Here is a 22687-nt window from a genome sequence, read left to right as displayed (position 1 = left end):
AGAAAAGCTAGAAACGAAAGTAAAAATGATTAAGTGCTTAAGTTCTAAATAATACCAAGAACACAATTACAAAATAACAGTACTGTATTAGAAAATCTTTCTTTTTTAATTTGTCATGGATTCAAATCCAGCTACCAGCCTTTCTGTGCGGAGTTTGCATGTTCTCCCCGTGCTTACGTGGGTTTTTTCGACATTCCAAAGACATGCGTGTCAGGTTAATTGGCCTGTTCAAATTGTTCCTGGGTGTGAATGAGTGAGTAAATTGTCTGTTTTTGTGTTCCCTCCGACTGGCTGACAACCAGTTCAGGGTGTCTGGCCCCTGCCAACTACCCGAAGTTGGCTGGGATGGGCTCCAGCGCCCCCTGTGCTTATGATCAGAAGGCTGAGACTTTGAAGACCGATTTGAGGATCAGATTAATGACAGCAATTTAAATCAAAAGGCCCGCTTGCATGATTTGCATGAAATGCAAAATATTGTCCAATTATATATTGACCAATTAAGAGTATACAGTGAATTTGCAATGGATGGCGTTCAACCCTCAAAACTCTTTTGCAACATTGCTTGTTCGTAAATGTGGAATATTTGATGAACAATGGGAGATTAACTATTAAATAACATGATAATTTAGCTTTTTCCCAGGCCAGGTTTACGTAGCGGGAGTCTTGCTTTTCGAATAAGAGTGTTACAAGTGTGACTATTTGCAAGGATTGTACTTAACCTTTTGCTCAAGAGTTAATCATTAAAAAGTTACAAGCCAACTTTAGAATGAGGGGGTGCAGCCAGCTATTATCCTTCTCCAAATATTTACACATCTTCCCTGTAGCTGAGCTGCCTGCGCTGCACCAAGAGAACACAGACAGCAGGGAAATCACTAGTGGCACATTTGCACACACAGCAAGTCTTAGTGGAACATATCGATTATCTTATTTGAGCGACGGATGTCTAATCAATGGCGAGATAACCTCCTCATAAAAAACTTGCAATTTCTCGGGTTCAGTCCCTCTACACATATTCCCTAATGGACATAGTGTGTGTGTGTTGCATTAAAAAAAAGAGGCCAGTGAGGAAGACACACGGTTGGGGAAATGACTGGGTTTGGGTGTGACCTATTCAGCTATGCACTGATGATCATGTGAGACCTGTTCTAATTATATACCCTCCAGAAGAAGGTCGATCCTCACTCACATGTGGTAGACGCGAGTCCATGAATATCCATCGAGAGTAGGGAAAGGAGAAGGGTCTGATGATGGCATAATGGGGGAAATGGGGAAGATGGATACATGAATGTGTATTTTAATGGCTTGAGTGAAAGCATAGTAACATTATTATTTTTTCCTTTTCTTCTTTTTTAACATTTTCTGCAATTCATCTCAGCTAAAAAATAATGGGTCAGGTCTATTTTATCATGGAAAATCATACCCAGTATAATTTAAGTGGCAAAACGGACCCCTTGCTTCACATAAACAACTTTTTTGACAGTTTCTTTCCGGACAGTAGCAGACTTTCTTAGCAAGATGACAATTTAAACAAGTGTTCAACTATTGAGAGGTTTCAGCCTGACCGCTGCTGCTGTACTGCTGCATCAGTGAAAGGCGACACGATATTGAACGTAGGGATCACGACTTTCAGACAAAATAGGGTCATTTGTATTTGCTTTCATGGCCCTTTCATTTTTAAAGTGGTCAAGTAATAATCCTTTTGGTTTCCTGCATAAAGGATTTCAAACCACAAAAGAAAAGTAATAAAGGAAAAGAAAGACTAAGAGTAATTTAATCTGCCATGGCAACAATAATTTACATTATTATTTTAAGTATTGTATATTTCAATACTGATATGTATGGAGCGCAATCTTGATCGGAAGTTATGCTTTGTTAATTACTTAAGTAAAGCCTCAAAACCAACGCCCACATTTTAGCTAGTTTATGATTTTGGTGCGTGCATGATGTAGTCTGGGAAAAGTTCAGTCCATGTCTGACAAAGCCACTCTGACCACATCTAGTCTTAAACTTCTTTCCAAGTGGCCTGACAAATTGTCCTCATCCTAACCCTCCCTATGACCATGAGTCACCGTCCTCTGCAGGGAAGGATATTTGGTGATTTTAGCCGTGATAAAATGTGTGCTTAAGAAAGACACAGACAAAGGAGGTGAGCAATGAGGTCACGCTTGATTTCTTGTTTTTGCTTCATAAGTAAAGTACAGAATTCCCCCACCATTTTGCTGTTTGACTTTCGTGTTCTTGGTGCATTGCTGATTTTTTTCTTTTAATGGGTTTAACGGATAAATACGAACTTTGCAGGATTACATCTTCACCTTACAGGGGCTTTTACGTCCAGTCCGTTTACAAGTTGTACTTGTACACGACTTGCCTAGAAGCATTGACATACACTTTTTATGGTTGGATTCAACTGTAGAATCCATTAAATATGGACAGATACAACTGTGGCATCCACTATTTAGGATGGCTAGAACTAGAAAATAGAATGGAAATGTCCCAGAGAAATAAATCACAACACATGAGGTGTTATTAAATGAGTTAAGGCTAAGGCACAGTTTACGTGTATCATTCATCTCTGTACTTCAAGTGAAATACAATTATCCCAAGGGAGGGAAACTGAGTGTGTGTGTAGTAATGTTCTGTTATATATCTTTTTTATTTACACGGGTCGTTATGGAACGATCATCTACAGAAATCGAGGGAATACTCTATTATACATTGTATTCCTAAGAGAAAACCTCCCTCTAACTGCCTCAAGGCGAAAGAACTGTTTTCTGTGCAAAAAGATGCTATCGCTTCTCCTTCCTCTCATTTTTCAGACATCAGAGTTGCTACGTGACAATCTTAGGTGCAGTCTTTTCACGTAAAAGTGTTGGTGTGATCACACAGACGAGTGTGACAAAACGTCTGCTCCTGAATCCAGCAGGATTCACCTCCTCTCCCCACCTCCCTGTGGCCTTAAATCACATGTTCCCATCACCTGACCAGAAATGGGCGGGATGGGCGAGAGCACATGCTGGGACCAGATGGCCGTAAAAGAATGCTATTTGTAGCCAGTGACTTTATGTCTGCCACGCGGCATGTGCTTAGCGTCTTATCAATGGGCGTTATCGTGCAACGTCTGGCTGTCTAAACGCCCCCTTCCTTCTCCCCCTGGCTTCCTGACCCCCCCAACCCCGATGCTTGTTTTGGTTTCTTACCTTGAGGGAGTCGAAGCAAGCAATCACCCGTCCGTTTTCCACCTGGCAGCTCTTTGCCGGGTGCGCGAACTTGCATTCCTGGTCCGAGCGGGAGCACGTGCCTCTCTGAAACTCCCTACAAACCTCCAGCGTCAGCCACTTGGTGTCGCGGATCTGTGCGATGTTCATCGCCATGGCAACAAGATAAAACAACTTCCGGTTGAGATTGATTTGGGTGTTGGGGGGACTACCGCTGGGGTTTTAATCCACAATTTTGATTTAGGTGGATGTCGGTGTTGAGTCAGAAGTTGAGATGAGTTGTTTTTTTTTAAAAAAAGGAAGGGTTTCCCAGGTGAAATGTTGCAGGACGAAGTAAGGCTGTGAACGTTATAGTGCCATCTTCTAGATCAAGTAAGGTGACCTAATGGGTCGCTCTTATTGCTCGCTTACTCTTCTTTTCCAGAACATTCACGAGTCAGTGTGGCACCAAAGAAAAAGCCCTCTGGTTAGGATGCAGTGAAGCAGGCAACAAAGGTGAAAGTCTGGATGGAACACTGTGTGGAGGCTTAGAAGGTCCAAGGCAAAGGTAAATAAAAGGCAAGGTGGGTGATGCTGAGCCTTGTGGTGGATGGGGTTGTTGGGCAAGGTTAACAGAGGGTAGGGGTGGATGGCAAAGGCAGCGGATGTGCCAACGGGTCCAAGGGGGGCGCGGCCACCTTTCCTTACGCTATTGCAGCAAGCTAGCGATGCGGGCGGGGGCGGGGAGAAGATACAGCTTCAGCGGTGGAAGCAGGTCAAAGCTGTGGCACACATCAGCAAAGGCACTTCCTCTGGGGAGAGAGAGAGAAAAAATATGATGCGGGTATGAAAAAACGCAAAATTTTGTTTTAAGCCAAGCTCTGACTGAAGACCATGTGAAAAAAAGGTCAAAAATGCATTGCTTGTCAGCTAGACAAATAAAACTTTCACCCGCCCAATGCTCTAAACACACATGGCACGCACAAACACACACTCAACACACTGCAGTGTACAAAGCAGCCATTCAAAACTTTTCCACCACGTCGACGCGGTGATATGAGATTTATTTTTCTAAAAAGGATCCTATATCACTTACAGCGCAGTGCAGCAGAGGTGGCCATTGCAAATGAATCTAAAAATGAAAGAGTGGAAGGGTGAAAGAGAAGGGGAAGTTAAGGCAAGGCACGAGGGGAAAAGAGGTTAGTCATTTCCCTCCTTGCGAAGCTACGCGAGAGTTGCGGCAACATTCTGGGCTGTGCGCCAGGTGAGAGGAGGCGGAGCAATGACAGGGCTGACCTGCCTGCTGCCAGAGTAAAAAAGGTCAAACTTTGTTTTGCATTCTAACATAAGGTGCCCTATCTTTAACTTTTTGAAAAAATTGGGCATTTACCAATTATAATGAAGGGGTGTCCCGAAAACAAACTATAATCAGATTTCTTCAAAAATCTTGCATATTGTTTCAGTTATATGCATTTTTATACCAGTATTACAGGTGTTGCATGTGCAACCCCAACAGTGCCGCCTGAAGGAGTTAGCTTCACGAGTAATAATAACAATGCATTATATTCATAAGCAACTTTCTTGTCACTCAAACAATACACATTAAGCTTTAAAAGTAGAAAACATCTCATCATGGTTTCTTTTAATTTGAAAAGATAATACAAAGTTCATACATTTGAAATTAAGGTGTTTTTTAATGATTTTAAAACACCCGTTTGAGAAATCCATGGACAAGATCATAAGCAGTAAAAATATATTTAGATTAAAATTATATTTGTTTTTGTTTTCCCCATAGGCAACCCGCCCTTCCAGAAAATGATGAGCAAACTTTGTATTTCTAGATTTCTTTGGCCCTGTTATGAATAATAAAACATAATACTATACAGAATTACAATAGTGACTGAAATTCCAATTGCGGGGTGCCAAATTCAAGTTTCAGAAAAACAAATTTTTTAAAAACATGTATAAATCAGACAGGTAAGGGATTAAATACTACAGTATAAGGGTCGTAAAATAATGGGGATTGCAATAGCACTATTGACTTCAATATTAAGACATTGATCATATTTCCTAGGACAACCCGAGCATTTTCTGTGATGTGAATGAACTGTGACAGCGACCTAACCTTGACCCAGAAAGCCTAGGTAATTATAGGCCAGTGTCAAATCTGCCTTTTTTTGCAAAATTACTTGAAAAGGTCGTTGTACAGCAGCTAAATGACTTCATGTCAGAAAATAACCTCAGCATTTAGGGCAAATCACTCTACTGAGACAGCCCTGGCTAAAGTAACCAATGATCTCCTTTTAGCAATAGATTCCGGTGCCTCATCAATGTTACTGCTGCTGGATCTCAGCGCTGCTTTTGATACTGTCGACCACAACATATTACTGGTTCGTCTAGAATGCATTGGTATCTCAGGAACTGTACTCTCGTGGTTTAGGTCCTACCTCTCAGACAGGATGCAATGTGTTAACTATGGCAATCTGACCTATAAACAATCTAATGTCCCCTGTGGTGTTCCTCAAGGCTCTGTACTTGGCCCCCTACTTTTTAGTATTTATATGATCCCGCTTGGTGACATTATGCGCAAGTATAATATTAGTTTCCATTGCCATGCAGAGGACACTCAACTGTATGTACCACTGGAAACAACTGGACATTTAAGTTGTAGAAATCTGGAGGCTTGCCTTACTGAGATTCAAAGATGGATGTCACTTAATTTTTTACGCCTTAACCCAGAAAAAAATGAAATTTTGATTATTGGTCCAGCTCACTGTCGTCAGTAGTTTTCAAACACTACCCTGAACCTAGACAAGTGTAATATCACCCATAGTGACTCGGTCAAAAATCTAGGTGTTATTTTTGATCCTAATCTGTCGTTTCAGTTAAACGTGAAAAATATTACTAAAATAGCTTTCTACCACCTCCGTAATATTGCAAAGATTCGTTCGATACTGCCCCAATCAGATGCAGAGGTTTTAATTTATGCGTTTATTACTTCTCGGCTTGATTACTGTAATGTGTTGCTTTCTGGTCTCCCGATGTCTAGCATTAAAAGTTTGCAGTTGGTTCAGAATGCGGCAGCTAGACTTTTGACTAAGACCAAAAAGTTTGAGCATGTTACTCCTGTATTGGCCAACTTGCAGTGGCTCCCAGTCCACTTAAGATGTGACTTTAAGGTTCTCTTATTAACATATAAATGTTTGCATGGGCTTGTACCCCTCTTATCCCTCTGATTTTATTTCCCCCTATGTTCCTGCACGGAGTCTGCGCTCGGAAAATGCCGGTCTACTTGTGACTCCGAGAGCCAAGAAGTCTGCAGGCTCGAGAGCGTTCTCCATCCGGGCCCCAGTGTTATGGAACACCCTGCCTCCGGAGATAAGATCTGCAACCTCAACAGAAGTTTTTAAATCGAGGCTTAAGACACACTTCTATTCCAAAGCTTATGATTGATGCCCACCTCACATTCTGTATTGTCCTGTCTTTTTCCGACTGCCTGCCTGGCTGATACAAAGGAGGAGGACGATTTGAGATGAGTCAGCGGAAATCCCTGCATTTACCAGCTGGCAGAGATGGGAATCTGCGTCGTGGCCGTCAGACTTTCTGGACTAGTTTACAGGCTAGTGGCGTTGTTGCTGTCATGCTCTTTCCGGACATTTTCAACATCTTACCTAGTGTTTACTATTCTGTGTACAGTAATGCTAATTGTGATTCACCCTGGTCAATCCTGGAAGGGGGATTACCACATGTGAGGTCCTTTCTCAAGGTTTCCCTTTTTTCCTCACACTGAGGTTTTTGAGTTGTTCCTTGCCCGCATGCTGGTTTAAGATCGGGTAATTGTACAATTTTGTAATTGTAATCCTGTGCAGTCCTTTGAGATATTTTTGTGATTAAGAGCTATATAAATAAATGTGACTTGACATAATATGTATACCGGTATATATAATTTTTCTGTTATTGCAACAGAATTACTAATTTGCAAGCACGTGTGGAACTTGAAGACTTTTGTCTCCCATAGGATGATTCTGCTGTTATCAAAATGAATGACAGGTGAAAGTCACCACACCCCTCTGTAGACAAATCATATTTCCTAGGACAACCCGAGCATTTTCAGTGATGTGAATGAACTGTGAATGTTACGGCAATGTAGCACTGGACCGGACCAGGTCATCATGACCAAGCATCCTGCTTCAAACGAAAGAGAGTGACCCCGCTTTGATATTTTAAGAGTGCTTTGTTTCTGCGAATGACCTTTGAATTTGGGATGTTAACTACTGTAAATAGAGATACTGCACTGCATGTACAGACTAGAAACTCAATCATTTCTCGGCTGAGGATCATGCAGTATTTGCTTGGTTTTCACAGTAAATCCATTCCATAAGTGAACTTCAGCCAAGTAGGAATAATATGGAGTAACACAATCTATTTTTCTCATTCAGGATATTTTTTTTGCAGCAAAGAACTGGACTGGTAATACAGAGATTCATACATGGAAACTCTGTCTTACTTGCTAATAAAGCTTCAGGTGTATTGGTTGATTGCTCTATGGCAATTTTAACTTTTGCAACCCGCAGCAAAAATGCCACAAATGCATCCATCCATAAATAGTGGAGATCACCGTTTTATCCATATATATGTGGTGTAAGTCAATGTGTCTGGCAAGCTACATACAAGCAGCACACGTTTGGAGCAAACAACGACAATATTTAGTTGATTTGAGTGACTGACATTAATTAAATTAATATTTAACGTCAAACGTAAAATGCTGAAACATATTTGCGTAATGACATCACTCGTGCATTCCCCATGATCAGATTGCTTGCAAATGGCATTTGTTTATTTGTTACTCAACATGTAAACATTTGGATCGGATTGCTCCTATCAGTAGCCAGTAAGCAGAAGGCAGTTCTATGACTTGTTTGAGTGTAAAGGCACTTGTAAAGTGACAGTGTTTCTGTGGGGTACATATTTGTTCTAGGAACCTTTTAATAGTAAAGAAATCTGTGATGCAGAACGCAAAAATTGAACTGTGAAATGGCGGCGCAATACTGTATTTTGAATTTTTTTTAAATCCATGGCCCCCAAACAGATTTAAATGTCTCAAGTATTTTCTAGATAAAACTGATCCCTTTGGACTTTCTTCTTGGATAGAAAGAAAGAAAAAGTAGATTTAATTGTTCTGCCAGTCGTTATGTACCACACAATCTACTAAATCATTTTTTAAGTTCAAATCGGATTCAGTATCCAATACATAAAAGCACACAAGGAACTCATCTTCTTTGTAATAACCCATTTGTGAATGATGAAAATCTGAAATGACTAACAGAGGGAAGCAAAATGGTAAGTAGCACGTAGTCATAGTTTCTTAGATGGTAAAAAGAGATGTATGAGCGGGGAGTTATCAAGTTTAAGTTTATCTGAGGTATGATAAGCAGACGATAAACAATTTTGAAACACAAAAAAATTGGGCTGCCCGCCAGCTGAGAGGTTAAAGCATCCGCGGCACAGTTCTGAGGTCATGGGTTCAAATCGAGTTACCAGCCTTCCAGCGCAGAGTTTGCATGTTCTCCAAATGCTAGCGTGGATTTCTTCCAGGCACTCCGGTTTCCTCCCACATTCCAAAAGCATGCATGTCAGGTTGATTGGCTGGTCCAAAATGTCCTTTGGTGTGAATGAGCAAGTGAGTTATCTGTCTCTGTGTGCCCTGCAACTGTTTGGCAACCAGTTCAGGGTGTCCCCTGCCCACTGTCCGAAGATAGCTGGGATGGGCTCCAGCACCCCCGCGACCCTAATAATCGATGTATGAAAAAAAAAATGCGGAAATTTCTACTTCAGCTCAAAGGATCATATATAGAATTGTTTTCCCAAACAGTCTGTTTAAAAGTTTGTGGCAACAAATTGATAACTACAGTGGTTAGGAGAGTAACTACCATATTTTTCCATATCTGTATGTGGCAGTATTTTTTTCATAACCTGCTAAGCAGGTAGTTCAGATTCATTATTTTAGTAGCTAAAGATGCCATTTAAGTTTACAGTAATTTACAATAATTCCAACAATCATTTTATTTCATTTTAATTAATTCTAGTCATGTCACGTCAAATAAAATAGAATACAAAATTACAAAATAGTTAGACACTCTGATGAGAACAACTTAATATGGTCAACTTGGTGTACAGGTACATTATAATTTTCCTAAATTCTTCCCCCCAAAAAGGGAAACATATCAGAGCCTAGAATTATTATTACATTTTTTTTTATAGACTTTTACAAAGAAATAAGCATGCTTCTTGGCTTAAAATGGGTAGAAAAATTCAAGCATGCATATGCAGAACAACTTCAGAACCAATTCTATTCAGATTAACATGGACAAATATGACTAACGAGGCGAAGCAAAGCAGTCACATGCAACATTGTCAATCGCTACAATCGATGGTACCTTGAGCTCGCTTTGAACGAAATGTGGTAACGAATGCATGAAGAGCTGCCGACCCTCAGCCAAATTTTCCAATTTGGCCATTTTTGTGTATTAATCCTCATAATGAGCGCTCGATATGATCCATCATGTCTGAACATGGAAATCCTACTCTTATTGATTGCTTCATCTTCCTACAAATAGGCCAAACCCTTTAGCTAATTCATTCAAATCGTCTTGTGTGTCTAGGCTCACGAAGACGTAGATATTTATGATTATTCTGTGTTGTTTTACAAAATTAAGCTTTGATTGAGTGCTATGACTATAACAAAAAAGCATATCAGCGTTCGAGAATAAGACGTTGCAAAGTCAACCATGTGAAGACGGTAAAGGCAGCAAGTGTTTGAAATACAAATTACGGACGGTTTCTGACATGTCTTCACACAAAAAAACTTGCAAACGTTTTTCACCAACGTTGAATCGCAGATGAGCCAGACAGAAATGCAGGAGCAATAAAAGTCATGTGTTTAATACAGGCAGGTCCCAGAGTTGTCAGTATGACTAACTACTTGAGCGTCGATGTGAAAACAACAGAGAGGGTGCGGTTCACAGTTATGATAGGCCCTCCTCAAAGAGACCGTACAGCCATCCATGATTAGTCAAGTTTATGCGGCGTTGTGCAAAATACACTGATCTCGCTTGTTTTGCTGCAACGTCTACTATGGCAACAGAACGTACCAAATGATCGCTTCAAGCCAGAGTTGCTATTTTCAGCTTTTGACTGCAGAGAAGGTTTCCTTTTGTTTGCTGCTGCTGGGTTTCAGCATACTGATAGAACTGGAGGCAGAGTGACAGTGTGCTCAGATAGGTCATCAAAGTGGAGGACGCCAGGAAGAAACGCAACACCGCAGGGCTCTATCATGATGCCGCTGCAGAGACGTGGAATATTGGAGGATGTCAATAACGCCCTCTCTGACCTTTACGTAAATGTTCACCGCCCTGTCTCTCGAGGGTCTTGCACATATGAGGTGGGCGTTATAAATATAATTTATTTGTTTATATTTCAATGAGATTACATTATATATATATTGAGGGAGAGAAAAAGGGTGAGAGAGTGAGAAAGAGAGAGAACAAATTGAATAATAAAATAATAAGAATCTTAAAAATGTTATGTTGAAGATAATCTAAGTTTTGGCCTTTAATCAAAGGCATGTACTGCAATTGAAATTTAATTATGGTAAATGGTCTGCATTTATATAGTGCTTTTCAAGTCAATTAAGACTTCCCAGAGCGCTTTACAATGTGCTTCACACTTACCCATTCACACACACTCATATTCACTGCAACTTTACCCTGACAAACAATACTATCCACAAAAAAACAATAACAATATTTACATTATAAACAGGAAAATTTTATATTTTCGGTGTTGTACTATATTTTAGAATAAAATAATATGAGATATTCAAAATACACAAGTATAAACTAGCTTAAATAACTAAGGTGGTTTTCTAGGACAATAAAAGTCTTTTGAAGAATTTACAATAATTCCAACAATCATTTTATTTCATTTTAATTCATTCACGTCAAGTCATTTATTTGTATAGCACTTAGTCACAAGGAGCCTTAAAGGGCTGTACAGAGTACAGACTATTATTAAACCATCTCCTGATCTAAAACCTACATGAGGGCAGGGAAAAACTCAAAAACCTCAGCATGAGAAACTGAAGAAACCTTTAGAAGGGACCTGCACATGAGGTAATCCCCATTCAGGAATGACCAGGATGCAATGGATGTTGCAGTAACAATCAATACAATTAAAAATAAAATATAAAATAATTAAAGTAGAATATGAAATTAAAATCAAATCAAAAGGATGACCAGTATTGTTTTGGTGTCTTTTCTCAGTGCATTTGAAAATGTCTGCCATCTTTTGGCCGATTTCTTTCAGTTCCAGATTGTGAAGCGTATGGTCAATAAATCGGTGATTTAAATGTTTTTGTTTGATTTTTTTTCACAACATCTAGATTGGAATTCATTTGTTAAAACGTTTTCGTCTTCAGACATATGCTTTGCCTGTTTTTTTTTTCATTTAAAACCATACAGCACTACCACCTTAAACATATGATTTATCATAATCTACATTTCATTTTCATATCTCCACCTAGTACAGCCTTGTACTGACCAAAATGAATGTTTTTTTGGTTTGAACAAATTTATTGACACTAAAAACAGAAAACAATCATGACAATCTCAACAGCAATTAAGCACATTCACAATATTATATTCCAATATTACGTTTTTAACAGCAAACACAAAGTGAGGTCTGAACAAACCTTCTCGAAAATCAAACATATTCACAATTTCATTATATAACATCTTTGTTATTGTCAATAGATCCGTCCAGGCCAAAGTCGATTGTCCTCGGTCTGAACAAATCCACTGACACCAACAGCAGCAAAACAGCCATCAAGCATATTCACAATTTTTTTATATTTGACAATATGACGTGACGATATGACGTTTTAACATTTTTTCCTGACATTTCCAACATCAATTAAACAATTTCAGAGTCATTTTCTTTTAACAGTAGTTAACCAGCGTGTAAAAGGCAATACTATTGTGCAAGGGCATAGCTCTGCCATCCCACCCTCCCAAGCAGCATTCTTCCAGTCCTCTGTGTGGGTCCTTTCCCTTCTGCGTGGGTCCTCTCCCTTCTGGGTTCCACAACCCAGGCCGTTGCTGCCGGGACTCCCACAGCGTAGCTCCGGCTCCCCCCTCCGGGTGGGTACAGACGAGTCTTCTTTATGGCTGCGTCCTAGGCCCGCCGCTCGCAGATTGTATGGTATCCGCAGCCATTTGGAGCACAGCCACGGGGGGGATCTGCCTGCACCTCCATACCAGCAGGTTTCTGGAGGTCCAGATGGCGTCCTTGATGGCGGCGAGAGTGAGCCAGTCCCTGGCAAAGTCGTTCCGATGCCTCCTCGACCGACTCACCCCGTAAAGCACGTACTGTGCATCAGGGACCTCTCCTGCTGGCAAGTCCGGGAACTTTCCTAGTTGTTCGGCCATTGTCCACAAGACCTTGGCAGCGCTGCACTCACAAAAAAGGTGCCTCACCGACTCCTGGGCGCCACAGCCAGGTCGAGGGCACGTCGAAGTCGCTGACATTCCTCGGTGGTGCATTACAGCTCTGACTGGGAGAACTTCATGAGCCACCATCCATGACAAGTCTCGTAGTCTGTTTGGGAGGGCAGGATGATTGACGTTGCTCCAAACCGTTGTGGATTCGCCAAACGCAAGCCCCCGCACAGGGCTTACTGTAGCTCGCTCTTGCACAATAGCAATAAGGGCCCTGTGGTTTTGTAAAGTGTGACATTCTTGTGTTTCCAAATCAAACTTCTTCAAAAAATCCCGAATAAAGAGATGTGTTGGTGGCAAGTTAAATGAAACTGGAATCAAACGATTGTTTGGTACAAGCTTTAGCTTCCGCAAATATGAGCCCATCCAAAACCGGGTCATTGCTTGACTTTTCGGGTTGTTGGGTGGGCCCACAGCGTTTTGGAAGTGGAGAGAGACATATTTGCTTCCCAGGAAAAGCTGGAGGTCAGGCACTCCTTTCCCCCCTTTTTCCTTTTTCTTTTTCATTGTATCTCTTTTTATCCTTTCCCACTTTGAGCCCCAGACAAAGCGAAAGATGGCTCGGTCCAGTTGTAACAGCACGTTTCTTTTAGGCATAAAAATTAAACTGATTGACAAAAGCATTGGGAGGATGATCGCTTTGATGATTAGGACCTTCCCCTCTATTGTCAGTTTTCTTAGTGACCAAAAAACAAGTTTTTGCTTAACTTTCCTTGTCACGTCATCCCAGTTGGTCTCGCCTCCTCCATCCGCATTGAATTTTATCCCTAGGATTTTCTGGTCTGTCTTTAACACCGTCAGCGGGAGTCCTGCCTTTTCTGTCTCTTTCCACATTCCATAAAACTTCACTTGTGATTTTTCTCTATTTAGCCTTGACCCAGACGCCCTCCCAAACAGGTCAGTCAAGTCAAGGGCTCTTTCAACAGATGCGCGGTCAGTACACAAAATATTAAAATCATCCATGTACAAAACACACTTGGTAATTTGTCCCCCACTTCCTGGGATATTGATGCCTTCGACAAATCTATCTTTTCTTAACATTTGTGCCAAAGGTTCAATGCAAAGAACATAGAGAAGGGGAGACATAGGGCAACCTTGACGTACACCGCAGTTGATCTCGATTGCTTCCGATAAATTCCCGTTAATCATGAATTTGCTGTAGATGTCTCGGTATAGCAGTCCTACCCAATTGATGTATTTTTGGGGAAAACCACATTTTTGCAATACCCTGAAGAGGTATTGGTGCGAGACTCGATCAAAGGCTTTTTCAAAGTCTAGGTTTAGGACCGCTAGTCGCATGTTTCTGTCTCTTGCATAACAAATGGTGTCACGGATCAGCATGAGACTGTCGCTGATCTTCCTTCCCACAATGGCACAGGTTTGGTCTGGATCAACCAAGTCTCCCAAGACAACAGACATTCGTGTTGCTAGAAGCTTGCTGAAAATTTTACAGTCCACGTTTAAAAGCGTTATGGGTCGCCAGTTTTTTAAGTCAATTTTGTCTCCTTTTTTGTGCAATAGAGTAACTATTCCGATTCTGAAACTGTCTGGCATATGGTCTCGACTGGAAAATTCGTTAAAAACAGTTAACAGATCTGGTGCTAAAATATCCCAAAAAGTCCGGTAAAATTCGAGGTTGAATCCGTCCTCCCCGGGTGATTTGCCTTTTTTCATAGTCTTTATGCAATCATTCAGTTGGTCTTGGGTAAAGTCCGATGTTAAAAAGGGGTCTTGACGCACTGATCTTGAAATATGATCTAATACATGCCCCATTTCATTCTCATATGTTTCTTTCTTTTCAAATAATTTTTTGTAGTAGTCTTCGACCAATCTGGTTATTTCACTACTTTCCTTTGTTATTTGCCCGTTTTCGTTTTGAAGTTTAAAAATCCCCTCATTTTTGCCCATAATTTTTTTTAAAAAAGTAGCGTGTACATTTTTCCCCTTCTTCTATTTCTCTTTCTCTGCTTCTTATTATGATGCCTTTGCTCTTTATTTCCGCCAAAGCGTTTAGTTCTTGTTTGGTCTCTTTGATTTCATCATTAAAGTCCATCCCCTTTTCTGTTAGGATGAAATAGCGTTGGAGTCTTCTTTGTAGTCCCGACATGCGTTTCATCTCTTTGAGTTTCTTGTTTTTCCCTGCATTTTTAAAAAAGGTCTGTGTTCGTTTCTTTGTCATTTCCCACCATCGTGCTCGTGAATCATACGAGTCTTGAAGGGTCTGCCAGTCTTTGTACAGCTCCCTGTATTGTGCGGCTAGAGCCTCATCCTCCAGCAGGGAGCAGTTTAACTTCCACAAACCCTTCCCAACAGTCATACCTGAAGGAAATGAGAAAGAGCAGGACAGTAGCAAGTGATCCGAAAAAAAAAACTGGAATTAATCTTGCATCACTCTGTGCTAAACCCCTCGTAAATATGTAGTCTATTCGAGAGGCTCTGGCATTGTCACTACTGAACCAGGTGAAGCCCTCCTCTCCTGGATGTATGGATTTGAAACAGTCCACCAGTTTAAATGTCCGGCACATGTCTTGTAATAAAGTTGATGTTTTATCTACTTTAAACTCCTCATCATTCCTCTTTCTATCCTTCCTACTTAAGATGCAATTAAAATCTCCTCCCACGATTAGTGGTTGATGGCCTAGCATATGCGACTGGATGTCCTCTAAAAGTTCGTACCTGAGTTGTCTGTCGGCATGGCCGAATATGTTAATGAGGTTAAAATCATTCCCTATATAAGAAAGTCTTGCTAAGATAGCGCGTCCGTCTCTCATCACAGTACTCCCCTTTATGATGAGTTGAGGGTTGTTTATTAAAATGGCTACCCCATCGTTACGGTTTTCATTCGAGCCACTCCATAATGACGGATATGGCCAAATCTCTTCCCACTGTTTATAATTTTTTAGAAAGGGGATGCAGCATTCCTGTAGTAAAAACACATCCGTTCTGATAGTTTTTAAGAACGATAAAACACTGTGAGCCTTAACCTTTGATCTCACACTTCTCACATTGATAGTAGAGAATGTAATGTCCATAATTGTTGTAAAAGTATTTAAACTAGTTAGACAAAACTGGGGGATCTGAGTCCATTCTTTGGTGATCATCGAGATCATCGAGAGTGTCACCTGTGTCAGACACATCACTTAAGAGTAGTACCTCATTTTGAGACTCACCAGGGAAAACTCTGGGACCCTCTGACTCTCTGTCTGTGGTTCCAGGTCTTCCCCTTTTTTCTGGGTTAGGGGGTGAGCCAGAGGACCTATCAAGGGGTCTCTTACTTCCTTGCCCACTAAGGGTCAGGTTTTTTCCCTCCCCGACTTCCTCCGTCTCAACTTCATACAGTTCCCTTGTGGGCTTATTCACCGGCAATCGGCTTTCTTCTAAATCTCTTATCTTTGTTTCTGGTTTTTTCACCACTCCCAATTTTGTCTTACTTTTACTCCTCTTTCCAGTGCCCGTATGGGTTTTTGGAGAGTCATTCGCCTTTTCGATTTGTTTGTCTTCTCCAAATCCCGGCAATGGCGTAGCAAACAAATTTGCTAATTTGAACTCTCTTCCAGGCCCTTCCTGATTAATATGTGTTTTCGGAGTGGCAGTTGCTTTTTCTATTCGTTTGTCATGTCCAAATTCAGGTATTTTATGAGAAATCGAATTAGAATTTCCAGGTTCTTCCTGTTTCAATTTTGATTCTCTGGTCTCTGCTCCAGGGGTTTTGGTAGGTACATCTGTTTTTTCAATTTGTTTGTCTTGTCCAATTTCTTTGTGCATTTCTTGATCAATTTCATTGAGTATTTCCATAACTTTATTCATTTCCTGTTCATCTTCATTGGGTATTTCTATAACTTCATTAATTTCTTGTTCATTTTCATTTTGTATTTCCATGACTTTATTAATTTCATTGTCTTTGTTATCTTTATTCACTTCATTGTCTTTGTGACATTTATTCATTTTATTATCTATGTTGTCTGACATCATTTCATTGTCTTTGTTGTCTTTGTTAACTGCCTTCCTAGCTTTCAATTTGTTAGCAAACGAATTCGGGCAGTTTCTAAAGAGGTGATTCGTTTCTCCACAGAGATTGCATTTTCTGCTATTGCTACATTCCTCAAAGGAATGTCCAATTGTTCTGCACTTTCCACAAAAAATTCGATCACATACCTCAGCCAGATGCCCATGCTCACCACATTTGCGACAGAGTTTCGGTTGCCCTTGATAGTGGATAAAGCCACGGTTTTCCCCCAGGAATATAGTCGACGGAATTTGTTTCAGTCCCTGAAAGCCCTGAGGATCTTGCCGTAGTTGGACTGGTACCCTCCAGGCACCATTCCAATAGCCTTTCTCACACCTCACCTTCATAGCCTGGCCTTTTACTGAGCAGTATCTACTCAACCAATAACAGACGTCATCAGCACTGATCATTTCACTAAACATTCTAACAACGACAATCTTGTTAGTATTATCAGTCAGCTTCTCCACTGTAAATCCTGAAAACTGGGACCTCACTCCCTCAAAGCGATTCCAAAACTCTTGATAAAGAGCTGCCGTTTCAAAACTCACATCAAAGCCTTTGCCAGAAGTCATTTTTATGACAGCATGTACCTCCTCCTTTTTAAACTTCAGAATCTTTTCAACAAACTTGTTAATAAAATCCGTCCTTGACATTCCCTCCGAAATTGCCACAACATCTTTGAGCAAGAATCTCACGCAGTTACGTCTCCGCCCGCCGGTATAATGCCCGGCCATGGCAGGACTCGGCTGCTTTACTTCTAACTATGTTAAAATGGTTAGAATTGTAAAATTAATAATTAACAATACTCTTAAAACCGACGCCAATGACAGTATAAACGCATAGAACGAGCAGTGCTAACCTGATGCGTCCACCATCAGTGACAAATACAGAGTGAAATAGATCTAAATCGTTGGGTGGCAAGGATTAATATAGCAGCTGACGTTCCATTATTTGTCAGAATTCATACGAACAAAGACAACATGACCATGATTCTAGCTCAAGTTTCACACGTGCTTGAATCTCCTTTTACACAAAGGCTGATGTGATGATATCACCAACAAGCCATTTGGTCTCGCAAGTCAATACTGCAGGTCAAAAAAAACAAGGAAGTTTAACCTATTTATTAAGGATAAACCAAAATGAAAATTTGGGCCCAAACTGAAAACGTCAATTGCTTGGCCAAAAATGAAAACTGAACAAAGGAAAAGTACTTAAAAATACTTTTTGTACCGACTTGCCGTGCTTTCAAAAAAAAAAAAAAAAAAAGGAATTTAGGTAATTTCCAAAAAGTCTGTCAGACGACAAAGAAGAATAAAACATTTCAGAGATGTAAAATGCAAAACAAAAACAAGCATGTTTGTTTTAGTTAGAGTAAAATGGCTAGTTATAACTAAGAATAGCTAGCTTGTAGCTGCTACACTGCACAATAGCACTCATTTTTTTATGTACATACTTTTTGGTGCATTTTAGCTATGGACAGGGGAGTAAAAAGTGACGAGAAAATAGAAGTAGGAAGGAATTGATGATGATGCTGTGGTGGTTGGAATAGTTTCATGTAACAAACAAGGCACACTTGCATATTAACCAAAGTAAGGTAACAATACAATAAATTCAACTCTCACCATACATAGAGTAGCACCTGCCGATCGAGTCTGGAAACGAACGGACTGTATGCATGATTGTAAACATTAGCCAGAGTCCTGCTAATGGCGAAGATAAATGTGGAAGCAAAGGGACACACTTTTTGACAAATTTGAGAAAATGTTTTGACGTTGTTCTTGGACTCTCCTTCCCGTGTGAAAAATGAAAAATAAGCAACTGCGTCATGCACAAACTTTCCCCTAAGTGAAGAGGGCGGGGGGGAGGACAATGTTCGGCCGAATGTGACAATTCTGTTTTGGTCATTTTTGGCAGTTTTTTGGGGGGTGCCAAAATGTGATGTATCCTTACCATCTATACTTTACTTTAGTTCAAACCCAATATGCTGACTAAATCAAGAAACAGTCAAATCATCCCCACACCGCTATTTTTTTTTACTTGTTTTGCAGAGGCATTCTGGTCATCTTGGGCGAAGACAGTCAAACAATCCTTACTTATTCTTCCATAAGCCGAGTTCTGGAGACAAGGAAGCCTTTTGTGAAGCGCGCAAACACAGTGACAAACTGTCCCAAGGATGCGCGTCCTTAAACTGTGGTGAATATGAGACTGTGTGCAAGACTGCGTTTTTGCGCGTGTTAAGGACGTGGAGAAGTCAAGGGATATTAACGATAATGGCCGGCCTTATGGCTTCATGAGAAGCTCATTGGATTGCATTTATGTCGTCTGGGTCATCGTGCTGAAATATCAGCAGCGGGATTTTCCGCACAGTAGCAGCTGACAAAGTCAGGGAGTGGCTTGAGTCATGCGGTCACGACGAATGCATAACATTAAACGAATCTTAACAAGAAACCTCCAAATTACCCCCTCTTTGATGATTACGTTTTTTAAATCAATTACACATCTGTTACAACTACGATTTTTCCAATACAGTACATGACTCACAGTAGTATCAAAATGATGAATGAAAAATTAAAACATCGTAATAGGGAAAATTCAACCTTTCTCTACAAGCACCCACGGGATAATTAAAGAAAACAGTTCTTAAATTAACATATTTTGAAAACAGACAAAAATAATTTCACCATTAAATAAGTGGGAAAACTAAAAATGAACTTTTGCAACACACATTTCAGTACAGTAGACCCCTGGGTTACGGTGGCCTTAATTTACAATAGTTTCAAGAGACGGTGGGGTATACAATGTTATTTGAGACCCTCAATACAGCAGCCCAACATACAAAAATTCAAACTGCACTGTTTGTGCGTATGACTATAAGTTACATGCATCACGAATCTCTAAGATACCTTTCTGCTATTGGTCTATATTATATACAAGGTTTGTACACCTTTTTAAGGGCTAAATGTAAGCAGATTTCAAGCACTTTCAAATCCAAATTTTGAATTTCTCTAGGACCTTTAAAGGGACAAATCCAGCGCCGATCAAAACACGTTTTTTCTGTGGCTTTGTTGAGTAAAATAAAGTCGCTATGAGCCAAATTTTGACTCATTTTAATCATATTGAATTCTCCTAAGCATTAAATCATTTAATCTGGGACACAGCTGATCTTTTGCTTTTTGTTTGACTTAAATTTATATTTTGTGTGTTTTTTGGAAGATCTATTTGAAAATTGTTTGAAATAGAATTCTAAATAGTTTTGTTGTTGTTGCATTTTATCATTTATTGAGAGTTCTGAAGAGTTAATCAATTGTATTTATATTTTATTGTTTTGCATTTTGTGTTGTTCGACTTCAAATCTTTTCAATCTTTTTTCTTCATTTAAAAGCATGGTCTATCGAGTCAGACTGCCAGGAAACACGGGAATGGAAATATTTTCAAGCATTTTCAAGCACTTCACCCAAAATTCAAACATTTTCCTGACCGTGAAAACATAACATTTTCAAAGATTTCAAGCACCCATAAGAACCATGTATTGTTATTGGTTGGCATCACGGCATCATGAAGATGCTGATATGCTATTGGCTGAACTACCTCCCACAGTGCTACTTTACCACTCTTCGTTCGGTTAAGAATCTTGTGTGATGTGTTGACATAACTATACCAGCTCAAGCCAAGTCACACCACTGGTAGATAACATTGATTTTGTTATTTTATATGAGTATTATATATAAGTAGTACTAAATTTATACTATTATGTATCTAATGTTTTATATGTACATACAATATAAATGTTTTTACCTGGTGTGCCAGGGGTTTGGAACCCATTAGCTAATTACCATTTCTTTCTATGCCCGCCACATGGCAATTTTTTTTACTGGAATAACATTTTTGTACCACTAGGAGGCACTAAAAATTACAACTGTCCCTTTAAAGTAGGTAAAAAGAATAACAACAGTAATAAAGACTTTTGCGTCATTGGACTGTTGAGTAGTGGAAGGGCATATGACTTTTCAGGAAACATCTTGTGGTGGTGCAGGTTTCGATTAATGCGTAATAACTGTGAGATTGTTCTTCTCCCGTAATATCACACACGTATGTTGCAAAATTGAGAACAAGGAAAGAGGAAATAAGAAAGACATGAAGTTGTTACCTTTTTCTGCTTTCCGTGTCTGAAGAGCGTTGATGGATTGCACGTTATCGCTTTCTTTTTATATCTTGTTTTAATTTTTTTTTTACACCATAAACTGCTGTTCATTTTTTAATGGGTCACTATTTTCTTGCTTTCTTATGGAGTCAGGGTTTATATACTGTCAATTATGCCTTTCATTCGACCTTTTATAGGATGTACCAGATGGTCTATTTTTCCGGGCTTTTGTTTGCCCTTTTTTAAGTTAAATTCTTGCTCTATGACTTTGAGTTAATAGATTTTAGGGAGCGAAACCAAGTGGTCTGGCCTTCCAATAAAGCAAACCCAAACATTTCCAGTGAACAAATGAGTAAATAAATATGGGCGGGAGCCAGAGACTAAAATTCAAATGACGTCGGGGTGTCTGATTAAATGGGAAAAAAAATATTTATCAGATAAAAAAACGTACTCGATTTTTTTTCAACTGTCAATATTACCTGACGAGAACATCATTTAACATGCAATTTGATTTTATGAAACTGCTGCATCAGAGGACAGCAACTAGTTACTGATAGAGAATCTCCGCAATGGTGCACTCTATGTTTATAAGACATACGTACATTGACCATAAATCAAAATACCCTAGAATTTTTTTTTTTTTTTTTAAATAAAAGACTTTGAAATATTGAAGGGTCCTTTACCTGTACTGTTTAGGTGAATTGACCTTTCCATGTACAGTATCTCTGTATTTTCTGTTTTGTCGTAAAAGTAAGACCCTTCAGAATTAGTAGCATTGTCCAAACTCGGTTTCAATTCGAACGGCTCCGATAAAAGCCAAAAGTCATTACGCAACTAGATGATTTTTCTGCATTTAAAATAAAAATGATTATTTTATTTATGTCAATCACCAAACTCAACAAAGTACTGTGTTTGTTGTTCAGAAAACGAACCCAATTGCTGCATACTATCTATTTACAAGATGCTAGTATGTGGCTTGCCAGAAAATAGACTTGCACTATATAGAGATGGATACAACAGTGGCATCCAGTATACCAGTATATTTGGATTCTCATATTTGCTGTTGGGGCAGAAAATGAAATGGAAAAATCCAGAGAAATCCACCAATACACATAAGGCTTTTTCACTAAGTAAGCTTGAGTTTGCATGCATAATTCATTTCTGTAGTACAAGTCCAAAGTGCGGCACCTAAATTTCTCGTATGAAGGAAACTGCACGTAAAATTTGTTTTAATATGGGATAAAGAACAGATTAACTGCGAAAACCAATGGTATACTGTACTATTTTTCTAGAAAAGCCCATCACAAATGTATGAGGTTGGTTTATAACAAGAAATAGATGTATAATTGATTATATATTCAGGGATCAGAATGGAGATTTTCATTTTCAGCTGAAATAGCCGGGGTCCAGGAATAAAGCAGGGTGGAGCCCCCGCCACCGGCGGCCAATTTTTCTAACGGCCGCCAGGGTGCGCCAGAGCAATAAAGGAAAGAGTGAGACAGTCGGATTTTGAATTTGTTTGCTACGCAAGAGAAAAAGTGAAAAAGTCGGAATGCCTTTGGGGTTCAAAAACAGCGGAAATCCGCGGATCCGCGGAAAATTCTGATCCCTGTATATTCCAGAAAAGATCCAACATAGAATGATTAACATTGTTGTAGATACATTCTATTGCAACTAAATCCTGCTTTCAAAATAGTAACTATGGCTAACGTTGGATTGTTTACATTACTACTGATAATCTAGCAATCTTGACTTCTCGAACGGGACTGTAAACGGTCATATTTTTGAGTCA

General features: G+C 39.7%; 1 protein-coding gene across 17 annotated transcripts in view; it reads right to left on the bottom strand.

The window, feature by feature from the left end:
* mbnl1 (muscleblind-like splicing regulator 1) overlaps positions 1-22687 on the bottom strand; it is a 102054-nt gene that overhangs the window by 54870 nt on the left and 24497 nt on the right. For 16 of the 17 annotated variants that reach the window (XM_088346533.1, XM_088346550.1, XM_088346552.1 and 13 more), the window contains one exon: positions 3198-4006. In XM_088346533.1, the coding sequence (XP_088202659.1) occupies positions 3198-3371 (174 nt within the window). In that variant the 5' untranslated portion in view covers positions 3372-4006. Of the gene's footprint in view, positions 1-3197; positions 4007-4290; positions 4394-22687 lie in introns of those variants that run through there. The other variant, XM_088346548.1, reaches the window with a different exon arrangement.

Source organism: Urocampus carinirostris, chromosome 1 (genome assembly GCF_059441175.1).
Source record: "Urocampus carinirostris isolate Australia breed hairy pipefish chromosome 1, RoL_Ucar_1.0, whole genome shotgun sequence".
NCBI lineage: Eukaryota > Metazoa > Chordata > Actinopteri > Syngnathiformes > Syngnathidae > Urocampus > Urocampus carinirostris.
This window is presented reverse-complemented; position numbering and strand designations above follow the sequence as displayed.